Here is a 14,024-nt window from a genome sequence, read left to right as displayed (position 1 = left end):
AAAAGACAGCAGTGCAGTACCACTGAAGAAACACATAATAACCCAACCCTCAGGTCACATCTCAAAGGCACACCCACAAATGAATACCAAGTATTTCAGTGCAACCTATAAACCAAAAATTCCTCTAAAAATTCAGGCTTAATTTACTTGCCTGTCACAAGCAGTACAGGGATACATGGTTTCAAGCATAACATCAGGGTCTAATGTTGTGATCTTTCTTCTATTCAGTTATCACAAACATATTCCCAGCCCTTGGAGTCCATCCTTGCAGACAGCACACCAATACTGAGTCTGGCAGGGATGCTGATACACCTGCTATGTAATACTACAACAAAAAGAAGTCTCAGTCTCAGCGTTTCTAAAGAGATCTGATAAGACTAGGACAGTATTGATGGTCTCTGTTGTACTTTATAGGCTGCCTTAGCAAGCAGCACTTTCAAAAAGGACAGATGAATGTAGCAATCATAAGGCAAGTGGTCCTGTAAGAAAAAAACCTTGCAAGTGCATGCATTGCTTAGCACAGAAGACCTGCAGGCCTCCATGGATTCATGGATTCATCTTGTGAAAGGCTGGTCTTGAGTGTCTGTATACACACAAGCCTGAACAGGCATACAGCACTGAACACCAGTTTAACTCCCAAGTTTTTCAGTGAACAGATTCCCATCTCCCTGCAATTGCTCTTGTACCTGGAGATAAACGAGCAATTCAAAGACCTGGAGAAAGCATTACTGCTGAACTGTGCCCACAACGCAGGCAGGGATTCAGAAGCTGCCCCATTAAATGAGCAAGAAGAAAGTTACACCTCGGCAAGCACCTCTGTGGCAGCAAGTAGAAACAAGAACCTACTAACGTCATGTGCAGTTGGACTAGTGACACAGCACATACCTGCTCAGCAGGTAAAAAGTTCTTCACATTTTCAGCTTGCCCCTTTGCTAGGCAACATGCTGAGCCACATCTGCTGTTGAGATGTGCAGAAGGGCAGGATCAAGACTGACAGCCACTGGGACAAGAGTGGTACACAGAGTAAGAGATATTAAAGCGTCGAGTTTGCAAACCCTGTAATTCACCAAGGAACACTCCAGCTTTTCAAACATTTACCATACAAATTCTTTTCCTCATCTCATATTCTAGCTGACATATAGAGAAATTTGTAACACCTGACAGTAACTAGTTACCAAGAGTTAATATATTTTTTTAATAAGCTGATAACAGACAAGCACAAAATAGACAACAGACAGGGACTCTGGAGATTTCCTAACACGATACCCTGCTCAAAGCAGGGTGAAATAGGGCAAGTTGCTCACATCTATGTCCAGTCAGACTGTCATCATCTTCTTCAAGGACAGACTCCAAAACCTCTCCAGATCACCTGTCTGAGGTGTTTGACCAAACTCACAGTAAAATAATTATCTTAAAAGGAAATTTCCTGTATTTCGGTTTGTAAACATACACCTTGACAAGATTTTCCCTGAGGCTCCTCCTCTCCAGGTTGAAGAACACCAGCTCCCAAAGCCTCCTCTCATAAGAGAGACACTCCCATCCCTTACTAATCTTCATGATCATTTGCTGGACTTGCTGCAGTATGTCCATGTCTCTCTTACACTGGGGAGCCCAGAACTGGACAAAGCACTCCAGATGTGTCACGCCCTACAGAGTAGAGGGGAAGGATCATCCTCTTGAGCTGCCAGGGATGCTCTTCCTAATACAACTACTACCAAGCTGTGGGGTACACCACTAGGGTACTGATTTCCAACTGGACTTTGTTCTGCTGACCACAACCGCATATGGCCACCAGCTCAGGTAGTTTTCAGTTCATCTCATTGTTCTTTTGTCTAACCTAAACTTCATCAGTTTAGCCATGAGGATGTTATGGGAGCCTGTGTCAAAAACCTTACTAAAGTCAAGATAAACACATCCATTGCTCTTCCCTTATCTACCAGTCTAGTCATCTCATCAGGTTCATCAAGCATGATTTCAGCTTCATAAATCCATGCTGACTACTCCCAATCACCTTCTTGTCCTCTATGTGCTTGCAAACAGTTTCCAGGATTATTTGCTCCATTAACCTGCCTGGGGACTGACAGAAGCAAATCTTCCGTAGGTTCACAGACTTGTCTCCTTGCACTTTTTGAAGAGACTGGTGACAATTGCAGCAATCTCTCTTAATTGCTATGACATTTCCAAGATAATAAAGAGTGGTCTCACACTTGCATCAATCAGCTCATTCAGCACTTGTTAGTATGTCTCACCAAGTGCTGTGGACATGTATATGTCCTGTTAAAGTATTCCATATTCTAAGCCTCATCCAGTAAGAATAAGTCTTCATTGCTCCTGACTTCATCACTGATCTCAGTGACCTGGGATTGCTAAAGGCAAGTTTTACTGGTAAGGTAATGATAAAGAAGGCAGTGAATACTTCAGTCATTTCCTCAACCTTTGCCACAAGATCCTCCTGCCCCACTCAGCAGTGGATCCAAATTTTCTCTCATATCTGTTTAGAAGCCCTTCTTGTTGCTCTTCACATCACTTGTCAGATTCTGGGTGGGCTCTGGCTTTCCTAATGCTATCTTTGAACAATCAGTGTCTCTATATGCTTCCTGGGTCACCTTTCCCTGCTTCCAGCTCTTCTACACTTTTTTTACACAAGTGGTCAAATCATGGGGACTTGCACTCAATGCTTCCTCCATTTCAGTACTCCACTCAGTTTCAACTCACTCAATTCAATCCCCAGAGAACTTCTGGGGATATGACATGAAGTCCCCCAGCAAAGGTTTTATGAAAACCTGACTCTTAATCAAAGGAACAGTCTTAAATGAGTACACTTGGCCAAAGCACTTCATACTTAATGATGACCTTCACTGAACAGGTTTTGAAGGTGCTCCCCAAACAAGGTCTCATCTTTTCATTTTCTCTGTTTTCATTAGGTGATGATATGGAAACCCTGCAGTGCTAGAATCTATTTCAAATTCCAAGTCGGGAGCTAAGCAAGAACAAGTAATAAGCATGCTTTAGTGGCCACTTTAAAGCACAGGGTGTTCAATTTTCTCTTGCTCTAGATCTTCCATTATAAAGACATTACCTCTTCATCATGGCAGCTCATTAGCATTCACTTCAAACACAACTCCACAATATGTCACAGAATACTATCAGGTAATTCAGGCTCCTAAATTGCATAGCTGGCACCAATACAAACTTCTTGTTTTGTATTAGACAATGAAAGGCCTCCTTGTTCCATTCTTATTTCTCCCTGATAAAACAGAGGTTGAGGTTTATGCACAATACACACAACAAGGGAACACATCCATAAGTTGAATGAATTCCTAAAGTATTTCACAATCCTCCCTAGCAAGGAGTTTACAAAATGCTGCTATTCTTTTCACTGAAATAAACACTGTTTTCAGGATAATTAATTTTTTTTTAAAAAAAATCTTATTTCCAAAAGTATGAAAGATATTGCACATTCCAATAATTTATTAACCTGCAGTACTGTGTTAAACCTTGGTTCTTTCCAGCAGTGATGTTTCAAGAGCAGTTGGAAGTCAAATAACTGTGTCCAGGGTCTTAAAAATTGAAAGTAAACAGGTTAAAAGGAAAGTTAAATTCTGTGAAGAGTTTTAGGTATCCAGAAAGAATAGCACTATTGGAAAGAAATTCTGCAGCATCCAATCATTTTATGTTAATGAATTATAAGGTAAATACTAATTTAATACATTTGTAAAAGCTTGTTTACCCATTCTAAAAGCATTACATCTTTACTAGTAATCTGAAGAGGATTACCAAACAGCATTTCAACTTCTGAGGTCACTTAGAAAGCAGGTAAGGCTGAAGAGGTAATTGAGGGTGGCCTCTGCAAGGAGAGGCTGGAGCTGTCCCATGCTGGACGTGACTGGTTCCAAAGACCCACTGCAGGGCATGGCTGAGCACCTCAGCCACGATGGTGCCACCTCAGGGAAAACATATGCAAGGAAGAGCTAAACACTGCCTGGCAGTGAGGGGTGAGAAAAGAAGTGTGAGAAACAGCCCTACAAGCACTCTGGTCAGAAGGCAGAAGTGAGGAGATGCTGCAGGCACCAGAGCAGAGATTTCTTCACAGCTCCTGGAGCTACCATGGTGGAAACAATGAATTCACTTTGGTTGGCTGCCAAACACCCATCCAGCCGCTTTTCCTCCTCAACAGGATGGGGGAGAAAGTAAGATGGAAAAATCTTATTGGTCAAGATAAATAAGTAACTGGGAGAGGTAGTGGGAAAAGCTGGGACTGGATGTTGCCACATTCTCCTCTATGGAGAATCTTTCATGGTTAGCAGTGAAAGGATAAGGGATGCAGTACTACTGTGAGTGTAAATTTTTAACCTTTGTCATGATGATATTCTCATATTAGTGTGGGGATTTCCACCTGCACATACCACCGACCCTTCAGCAAAACAAGGAATTTATTCACTGCTTTCCATCAGCAGGCAGATGCCCAGCTGCTTCTTGAAAAGCAGGGCCTCAGCATGTAAAACCATTACTTGGGGAGACAAAACACCACCACTGAATGCCCCTACCCTTTTCTTCCCCCTCTCCTTGAGCATTTATTGCCAACCACAATATCCTGTGGTAGGGAATATCCCTTTGGTCAGATGAGGGTTCAGCAACAGCCACAGGTGCATTATCAACACTTCCAGCTGTAAAATGGGCTGCTGCAAAGGAAGTTGCCTTCAACAGAGCCAGACCCAAAACAATCTCCACCCCTTATTTCATACCACTTGTATTACGCCCAGGCCCCACATTACCCAACACATCTAAGTAATCTCTGACTAGACCATCCCATCCCTTTTCTTTGTCATTCCTGAGGTCCTTTTATACCAACACTTACATGTTCTCCACACTTACACCATTTTTATGTCCATCAGTCAGATTTATACATACTCATTAACCAATATCCTCTGTCCAAAGCCAATTCTCCTCGCCAAGGTAGCTAGCTAAAAAAACTGTTTCATTTAGACTTCAAAACATGGAAGGGTGCTTACAAAGAAGAAGCTATACAAGTCACTGGTTTCAAAGACAGAATACTAGACAAAGTAATATAATACACGTCGCCTTCAAGTATACATGTACATAAGGGTGTAAAATCTAAAGGCAACATTCAGTCCTTCATAGAGAAAAAGTCTTTGCAACTACTGACAGTGTCTTCATCTCGCAGCATTCTGAGAAACAAGTTTGTGCTCAGGAAGTAGCATAAAACACTTTAACTTTAGACCTGTTTGTCTGTATCTACTACAGGATGACCTACCAGTTAGCTTTGTTACTTTTATCTCGGTTTTCCATTTCCATCTCAGCCATTATCATGGTGAGATAACCTTCAACAAGCACCACAGAGCTATTTTATTAATAGCTACTATTAATAAAATACTACTCAAGCAGCAAAACCAGATGAGAGCAAAAAAAAAAAAATCCAAACTAAATGCAACCTTTAAGAACCATCTCTTCTCTCATTTTCATTTTTTCTGGCTAAAAAGGGATAGAGTGTATCACACTAATCCCCATTCCTACTTTGATGTTACAGAAAACTGCCTGCACTCACAGCCATTTAAGCCAGTCTTATCCCTGCTAAGATTGTGCAAGGAAAACAGTGTTAGTTTAAAGCTCTGCCTAAAAGGAAAGGCTCTTACCTGCATTAGCCCAGGGGAGATACCAGGGGCAGCTGACATTCACATAGGTGCCAGGCAGTCCATCTGGCCAGCAGGCATAGTCATCAAATGTTCTGTTGCAAAACTTGCCTTCTGCAGAGAAAGAAGGGAGGGTTGTGCCACTGACTTGTATTAATACTGCAAGAAGGAAAAGACTAAAGAGCAGAGTATAAAAGAAAATACAGACACATGCATTTAAGCCATAACAGCATTATGCATTTAAGCTTTGATGTGCAATTAAATGACATTTAGTTTTCTGAGAGTTTATTCCCACACAGGAAATAAGAGCAGATTAGGGTCTTAGTCTAAATCAATTGGCAAGAAAGATAAATTAATACTAATCCATTACCATCTTTTCTCTTTTACACACTTATGTGTCTCAGTTTAATTAAAATAATTTTTGCTATGAACACTAAATAAATTCCTCAGAATGGTTCACAATCCTGCAGTTGGAAAGTCTAGCCTAATATATAGATCCATCAATGAAATACACACACACAACCATAACTTTGCACTACAGCTCAATCAACATGATAATATTTCAACTTCAGATTTATTAAACTGTCATTCTTAGAGGGCAGCACTCAACTGCTCAACAGGATAATGGAGCAGAGGGAGATGAATGTGTCCCTGCCATTGCTGTCATCAGCTCCTGCTCTCATTCTGCCATAATAACACAGTTAAGACAAGGAATATTGACAGTTTTTAAGTAATTCTTTATAGACACAACTTTAGACCCATCTTATCTTTCTTGAGTGTGTCACAAATGCACTGAAGCATAGGAGAGGCTGCATGGTGTCCAGTTGTGAGTATCATTGACAAGGCACCAGTGTCCTCCAAACATCATGATGCTGGCACATCCCAGATGTTCTCAGCACATTATTGTAGCTTGTCATAGTGTTTGGGCTGCTTTCTCATTTTCTTAAGTCACTTGTTTTTTTTTCCAAAGCCATTTCAGCATTTTACAATGCTCAAAATAATTTATACCAGCTTTACAACCCACAAACTCCTAGTTCAATAGGAACAGCAGGGTTCCAGATTTTCTACTACCTTGACCCCTATAAAAGTTACAGGGGTATTACATTAGTGGGCTCTTGATGTGCTACAGCCACCACTTGCCACTGCAAAACACTCTGGACCTAAGGACAAACATCTTTACAATGAAATTTTTCTATGAAATGATTCCTCAGCAGAGGGAAGAGTCCCACAGAGAGCAGGCAGAAGCAAATGGGATAAAGAAGCAATGGACCAGAAAGTAAGCTCAAGAAGTATTTTCAAGCTCATAATCACTACCTTGCTACTGTAATCATGCATTTTAAAAACTAATATATCCTATCCTGACCAAATTAGCTTACCTGAAACAATAGGGGGTGTCTCATATAAGTATTTTTGGCATTGGAGCTGATACTCCTTCCACTTCTGCATAACTTCAGATAGAGACCCATCTGAACTCTGAAAGAAAAACCATGAGTTTCAGACATTGTAGGAATTTAAGCCATATGGTTTTTCATGTAGACTGAGTAGGTGAGTGTGAAAATGACTACAAAGAGACAAAACAGCATTGCTTCTCATCCCTTTCTATTTGTATAGAAATCCCTTTCCATTTGTACCACGAGGAACTGAAAAACCCACAAACTATATCCTCATATATCTATATCCTTGCTGAAACCCAAACTGAGCTAGCCTTGCTCTCTTGAACATGCCCCAACTATGTGATTTTTTTATCTCAAGAAAAGATAGGGACAGCAGTAAGCCCTTTATTAGTAGAGATTTTCTTTTCAACAGCAGAATTTCTGCTTTCCCATAAATGAAACCAAATTAGTTCACTGTATTCAGTGGATATTCCTCAAGTAGTCTTCCAGAATGCGGATGAAAGCTTTTCCAACTCATCTTTTCTTCCCTGAGCAGCTTTTCCCTGCATCCAGCATATTTTTCCTGAAACTGCAGAAAGAACAGGGACCTCCTTTTTGCACATTTTAACAGGCTGCAGGTTCCACCATCAGCTAAACCAAATAGTGAGGGGGCAGGGGAAAAGTATGTACAAACTTCCACTGAGGACAAAGGAAATTAGCTATTATTAGAATGAGCAGCTAACTCAGCGCTGGCTGCTCACTCAACCCTAGCAGATGTCCCACCTGCCTCACAGAGATCCAGCTTACTCACTGCATTTAAGTAGCAACATCAGTCCTTCTGTCCTCTCTTCACATTCGTATAAACTTAATTACAAATGTAATGGACAGGATTAGCAGGCTGTAAGTGATTAACAGCGCAGCTAACTCAGCCTTCTTTTTCCAGAGAAAGGCCCAGCATGGATGTCTCAGACATACAATCAACAGCATGAACGTAGTGGTACAACACTCTAACACTGAGCGAGGGTACATTCGTTTAATCCCAGATGTCCATCAGTTTATTTAGTGAAGCACAAGAGTAAATAATCCTTGCAGTTTTACCCTCTCACCTTCAATGGCTAATTTTTATTTTCCACTTGTGCTTCTAAACCTTTCTCAGATGGCTAGAATAAAATCAGGGCACAGGAAGAATTATTTTAAATTGAAGAAGTAATTTTAAAACTATATTGCACTTTAGGAAAGCTAAACCAAATGCTGTCCTCTACAACCAATGTAACCAAAATTTAGACACTAGTGGAATCACCTTGGTATAAAAGAACAGAAGTAGAACTGATATTTTTGGACTACAGCCACCTCAAGTCCTCTTCATTTATATCCTTCCAATTAAAAAAGTGTTAGAAAAGAAAAAAACCAAACACCATATGCATAATGCTTTTGCCTGGATTAAGCCATCAGATTTACTTACAAATATGTTCTTGTACATGTGATAAATAGAACACTTAGTAGATATCTGTGTTGTGCTTCAAGGATAACTACCTACAACTTACCTGTAGCTAGGGCCTTGTGGCCATAATTTAGAATTTAGCCAGCTCTCCCTGAAGTCAAAACAAGTACAAATCTGTGGATCTTGGAAACTCTGACCCTGTGCACCTGATTTGAATAATCTGATCTATGCCAATAAATGCTGCAAAGTCTGTCTGGGCTAAAATGAATGGATTCCACTGGATTTTAACTCCATGTGCCTATGGAAACACAGACTTCTAATGTAGTGATCTATGCTCAACATACCTGAAGGGGAAAGAAAACATCACCTAAATTAGGTCGACAGGTGTGTGTAGAGAAACAGATAATCAGTAACTAAAACTAAAATGCCATTTACAGATCCACATAGGCTGAAAAAGGATAAATGACCAGAGTACAAGGAGAAGAACAGCTTTCAAAGTGTAGCTTCTCTCAGGCAGTCTTTAAAAAGTGACTTTCAGGTTATATGCAATTTAGAACCATAGAATCATTTAAAGGTCTTCATCTTACAAAGGTGGTTATTGAAGTTACACAGGACTGTTTCACTATCCTCTCATCACCAGGTTAACACTAATAAAGGAATGAGAAGGACCTTTTCTGGATGAACTCTTAAATTACGATTCAGAATAATTTCAGAAGTCACTAAATGTCACACATCTTCCCAAAAAGTAACTATTGATCAAGTATGTTGATGACTACTGCATCAAGTTAATCCAAATCCAGCTTTTAAAATCATTACAAGATAAAGATGCATACAGAATTTCATTTAGAAACAAGACTCTATCTTTTAAAATATCCTGACAATACCCTAAAATTGCTTGCATTAAGAAAATTTGCTCTTTTGGAGTCAGCAAGCCTTAAAGTATCTTTTGCTAAATCAAGCTTTCATCTATTGCCTTCACAAATGCAGGAATAACCAGCTTTAATTACAGCGGAGGAAAAAGCAAGCCTCTATCCCTTCATTTAATGAAAAAGTAAAAACATTCTACTTATATTGGTTTTTCATAATGTGAGAAGAAGCTCTAACAGGAAGATTAGCAACCTATAAGAGTAAAATAATTAGACATGCCTTTCTATGGATAAGACGAATTTGGTAGACAGTTTTCTGTTATCTACAGTTGCAATAAGACAATAAAATATAAATTCCAAGACCACATAATTTGTTCTCTCTATGCAACAGTTCACTCTGGTTCAGCTAAATACCATGCTTTCTTACCAGACAAATTGACTTAAACTTGCATTTAATATATGCTAATCTCTATTTCCAAGGGCTTTTGGCCCACATGAATGAGAATCACAAGTTACACAGTACCATAGATTTACCATGTGAGTAGTTACTCAAATAAGAAATACTGTATTTTCTTGAAAAGTTATTTAATTCCTTCCAAAACAAAGCACTAAAGGAACATATAAAAGCCAAAGGTTAATCGGTCAGCACCCAAAATTTGGAGCAAATGGAAAAAAGTAGCTTTGTTAAACTCAGAACTATATTTTTGTTGCTAAAAGCATGTAGTTGTGGCTTTGTTTGGGGATTTTTTCCTAGTCATACTCAACCACAGGAGGAAAAACAGCAGTAGTTTTGCTGTGGTGAAAATATATCACAGAAGGATAGTGGAGGAGAAGATAAAAGCACAGCTGATTGGTTAAGGTGGAGGAGTCAAAAGGCATGAATGGGTGAAGAACATTAGGGAGATGAGTAATGGTGCAGCCAAAGGAGTTTAAAACAGATGGAGAAAAATTAGGATGGGCAAGAGGAGAGACTGGGAGTCTCTCAGTGTAAGTATACAATTAAGTGTAATTAATCTCTAGAGAGAACACTCTAAATTAGCACATTGAACAGTCTGAAGATAGAATTCCTTACAAACCCTTAAAAACTTCATAGGAAAGCCCCTTTCCATAGCCATCATTTGTCTTCATAGCACCTACTGTAAAACGAAGCATTTTAATCACTTTTCAACATCTTTGAAACAATTTCTGCTGAAACAAAAACAACATCCATACAGATCCAAGGTGCTTAATGCCACAAAAGCAATATTCTAATACAGTGAAATCTGAGCACACAGAATATAAATCTGCAGGAAAAATACACCATGAAACGGCATCAAAGTGGAGGGGGGAGCTCTCAGAGCTTCATAAGCAGCTGGTGACTCCTGGGGTTATCTTCTTTCCTCTTCTCCCATCATCACATATAAGGTCTCACATGCAATAGAATGAGAAATTCCTCCTTACATTTGTATTTCTTTTGTCTTTGTCTGTTTTTAAATGGGAACACTTATGTTACAATATTTTCATGCTTCTAATATTTCAGAATAACAAGCAAGACTTCACCTTGCCATTAAAGGCTCACATCAAGTTGAATATGAGTAAGCAGTGCCCTGGCAGCCATGTCCTGGGGGGTATCAGGGAAAGCATCACCAGCCAATCGAGGGAGGAGATCATCCCACTCTGCTCTGCACTGGGGCAGCCTCACCTTGAATATTTTGTGCAGTTTTGGGCACCACAATACAAGAAAGATATTAAGCTCTTAGAGAGCATCCAAAGGAGGACAGCAAAGATGGTGAAGGGCATTGAGGGGAAGCCATATGAGGAGCAGCTGAGGTCACTTGGTCTGTTCAGCTTGGATAAGAGGAGACTGAGGGGAGACCTCATTGCAGTCTACAACCTCCTCATGAGAGGAACAGGAGGGGCAGGTACTGATCTCTTCTCTGTGGTGACCAGTGACAGGACCTGAGGGAATGGCTTGAAGTTGTGTCAGGAGAGGTTTGGGTTGGATATAAAGAAAGAGGTTTTTCACCCAGAGGATAGTTGGGCACTGAACAGGCTCCCCAAGGAAGCGGTCACAGCACCAAGCGTGACAGAGTTCAAGAAGCGTTTGGACAATGCTCTCAGGCACAGGGTGTGACTCTTGGGGATGGTCCTGTGCAGGGCCAGGAGTTGGACTTGATGATCCTTGTGGGTCCCTTCCAACTCAGTATATTCTGCAGTGTAATCTTAGAACCACTAGGACCTCCAAATTGCTAATCATAGTGTTCAAAAGCAAAAGATAACCAACTTGGCACTGAACAACACTTTGGCATGGCCTTGGTATTCTTCCCTTGGATAGTAAATATGACATACCCACCTTGTGAGAAGAGGATTCAGATTATATTTCCTGCCTTTTATCTCAGAAGCACCAGCAAGTTACTTTTAAATTTCACTGCTTTTTTTGGAAAGTCCAACGCAACATTATTTCAAGGCTATTCTGCTCAGGATCAGCACAGCAACTAAATCCAAGATAGGTGAAGATTACATATTACCAGATTTATGCTCATTCCGACTTAACATTCTTTCCTGTATAAGATAGATCTTTTAAATAATCTGTTATGTAACATAAGATATAGGTTTTCATCAATAAAAGCCAACACAGCAGTGAGCTAATTGAATTGTTTATTCAATTCATAGCATGGACATAAGCTGGAATTTAGTTTTGTCCTCAAATCACAGCCCAAATGGGGCAAAACACAACATGGCTATCCCACAACAATCTCCTGGGACCCAATAGCATCTTTCATTTATTGAGATGAGATTCCTCCTGTCCAAGAAAGAATTATTTTCAGGTTTCAAACTTAAATAAATAAATTTATTTATAAATAATTTAATAATATATAATATAATTTATAAATAAATTAATTAATACAGTCACCCTCCTGATAGTGCTTTCCCCCCAAACAAGATGTTTCAGCTTGCCACAACAGCCCTCTATAAGCAGAAGTTTAAAAATAGAGGCTGTAGCACAGCACAACATTGCAACAGGACTAGCTACTGACAGAACAAATTCACCTTCCCCTGGAATTAGTCATCACATTTATCCACTTCTAACTTGAAGTAAATATGAAAGCATATGATTGGCAAGATGCTACTACTACCTCCCTGAGCCCATCAGCCAAGATCCAATTTCTCTAGAGTTACTACAAAATCGTAAAAAAATTTCTACAAATGTTGCTGCTACAATCACCAGTTTGTAGGGTTGGTTACATTTCCTTAATTGCTGCAGAAAAAAACGTAAACTCAACACTAAGCCAAAATACCCAACACCAGCTGACACTAACAGAGTCCTTTGACCCACTGTTTACCACATGACAAAGCAATCCCACTGAAGATTAGTCCTTCAAGTACAATGCTTTTTGAAAACCAAAAGAGGTTCTAGAAATACATTAGTATGGAAGCAGGGTTTATTGTTCAGCCCTCACTCCAATCCAAGAGAAGATATTCAACCCAGTATTATAACTGCTTAGTTCAACTTCTATGTAATAAGTGAACCTAAACCCATTATAGGCAACATCTGACAGTCCAGTTACTCTCCTTCATGTACTGCAGGTATGCCAAAGGAGAAGGAGGTACATCAAAAATTACACTGCTGTCTCTATTATAGATAGTTCAAAAGATGTCATTAAACATACCCAAGTCATACCTTTTCCAGAGATCATAAAATAAGATCACACTTTAGGACATCTGAAATTCCCCAGATTTCTGTATTTATCAAATTCTCTTCCCATATTATGCTGCCCAGTATTGAGTTTAATGTAGTTATGTGACATTACACAGCACTAAGTGACCCTCTGAGGTAAAGTCATTATTCTTGGTCCCTTCTGTAGGGCTGCTTGAGTGATCAGATGATGTAATATTAATTTTGCTTCCCAAGTCATATTTTACAAGATACTTCATCGGCAGTTGGATCACTCTGCACAAATTCCTCACCCTTCATGAAAAACAAACAGGATCAAAACAACTTTTCTTTCAGAAGGAAGGCTATTGCCAGCTTCTACGAGCTTTTCCTGTAAATGCTTCTGCTCCTTGGTTACTAATGAACCAGTGGCTTCAGCAGCTCAAGAGCACCAGAAAAAGAAACCTTTCAGCGTTCTTCCTGATAGGGAAACAAATGAGCTCCCTCAAAGTAGCTACCAGATTCAGGGAGAAACTCCCTGATGACACCTGCCAGCTGTTCTTTCTCTTAGGCTGCAGCAGCCTAGTACTTTACAATAAATCCTTCAAGATAAACAAAAAGTCTCAGGACTTTGATAAAGGCAAAGCTTGAGAACAGTGTTCCACCAGCTGTCTATGCATAGATACCCTCCTATTCTGCAACTGCTTCAAGTTTCATGATATCAACCTTCTGAACTCAAAGATGCAAGAGCAAGCTCTCATCAGACACCTACATTTGATCAATGCACAGGAGAGACACTCCTCTCCCTCACTCATCAGAGCCTCTCAGCCCAGACTGATGGCAGACTTCCAGTACTGAACAGTAACATCGGGCTTTCAATAACTTCCCAAAACACACAGTATTCCCCCCATTGCAGTTCATCCTCTGCCTGAGCAGCTTCAAAACAGTATTTCAGATAATTTAGAGAGCATCCTGAAAGAGCAAACACCACTGCTGTCAAAGACAAGAGTATGTATAAAAATACCTGGGTGGAGCTTGATTTCTTTCCTCTTGACTATT

The 14,024-nt window shown here is 39.9% G+C and overlaps 1 protein-coding gene across 1 annotated transcript in view; it reads right to left on the bottom strand.

Moving 5' to 3' along the window:
• GLP1R (glucagon like peptide 1 receptor) overlaps positions 1-14,024 on the bottom strand; it is a 90,076-nt gene that overhangs the window by 53,592 nt on the left and 22,460 nt on the right. Inside the window, exons 2-3 of the mRNA XM_051783450.1 lie at positions 7,028-7,124; positions 5,655-5,765 (exon numbers count right to left, since the gene is read on the bottom strand). Of these exons, the coding sequence (XP_051639410.1) occupies positions 5,655-5,765; positions 7,028-7,124 (208 nt within the window). The remainder of the gene's footprint in view (positions 1-5,654; positions 5,766-7,027; positions 7,125-14,024) is intronic.

This window comes from Manacus candei, unplaced genomic scaffold (genome assembly GCF_025592945.1).
Source record: "Manacus candei isolate 608988 ecotype Guabito, Panama unplaced genomic scaffold, ASM2559294v1 h1tg000017l, whole genome shotgun sequence".
Classification (NCBI taxonomy): domain Eukaryota; kingdom Metazoa; phylum Chordata; class Aves; order Passeriformes; family Pipridae; genus Manacus; species Manacus candei.
This window is presented reverse-complemented; position numbering and strand designations above follow the sequence as displayed.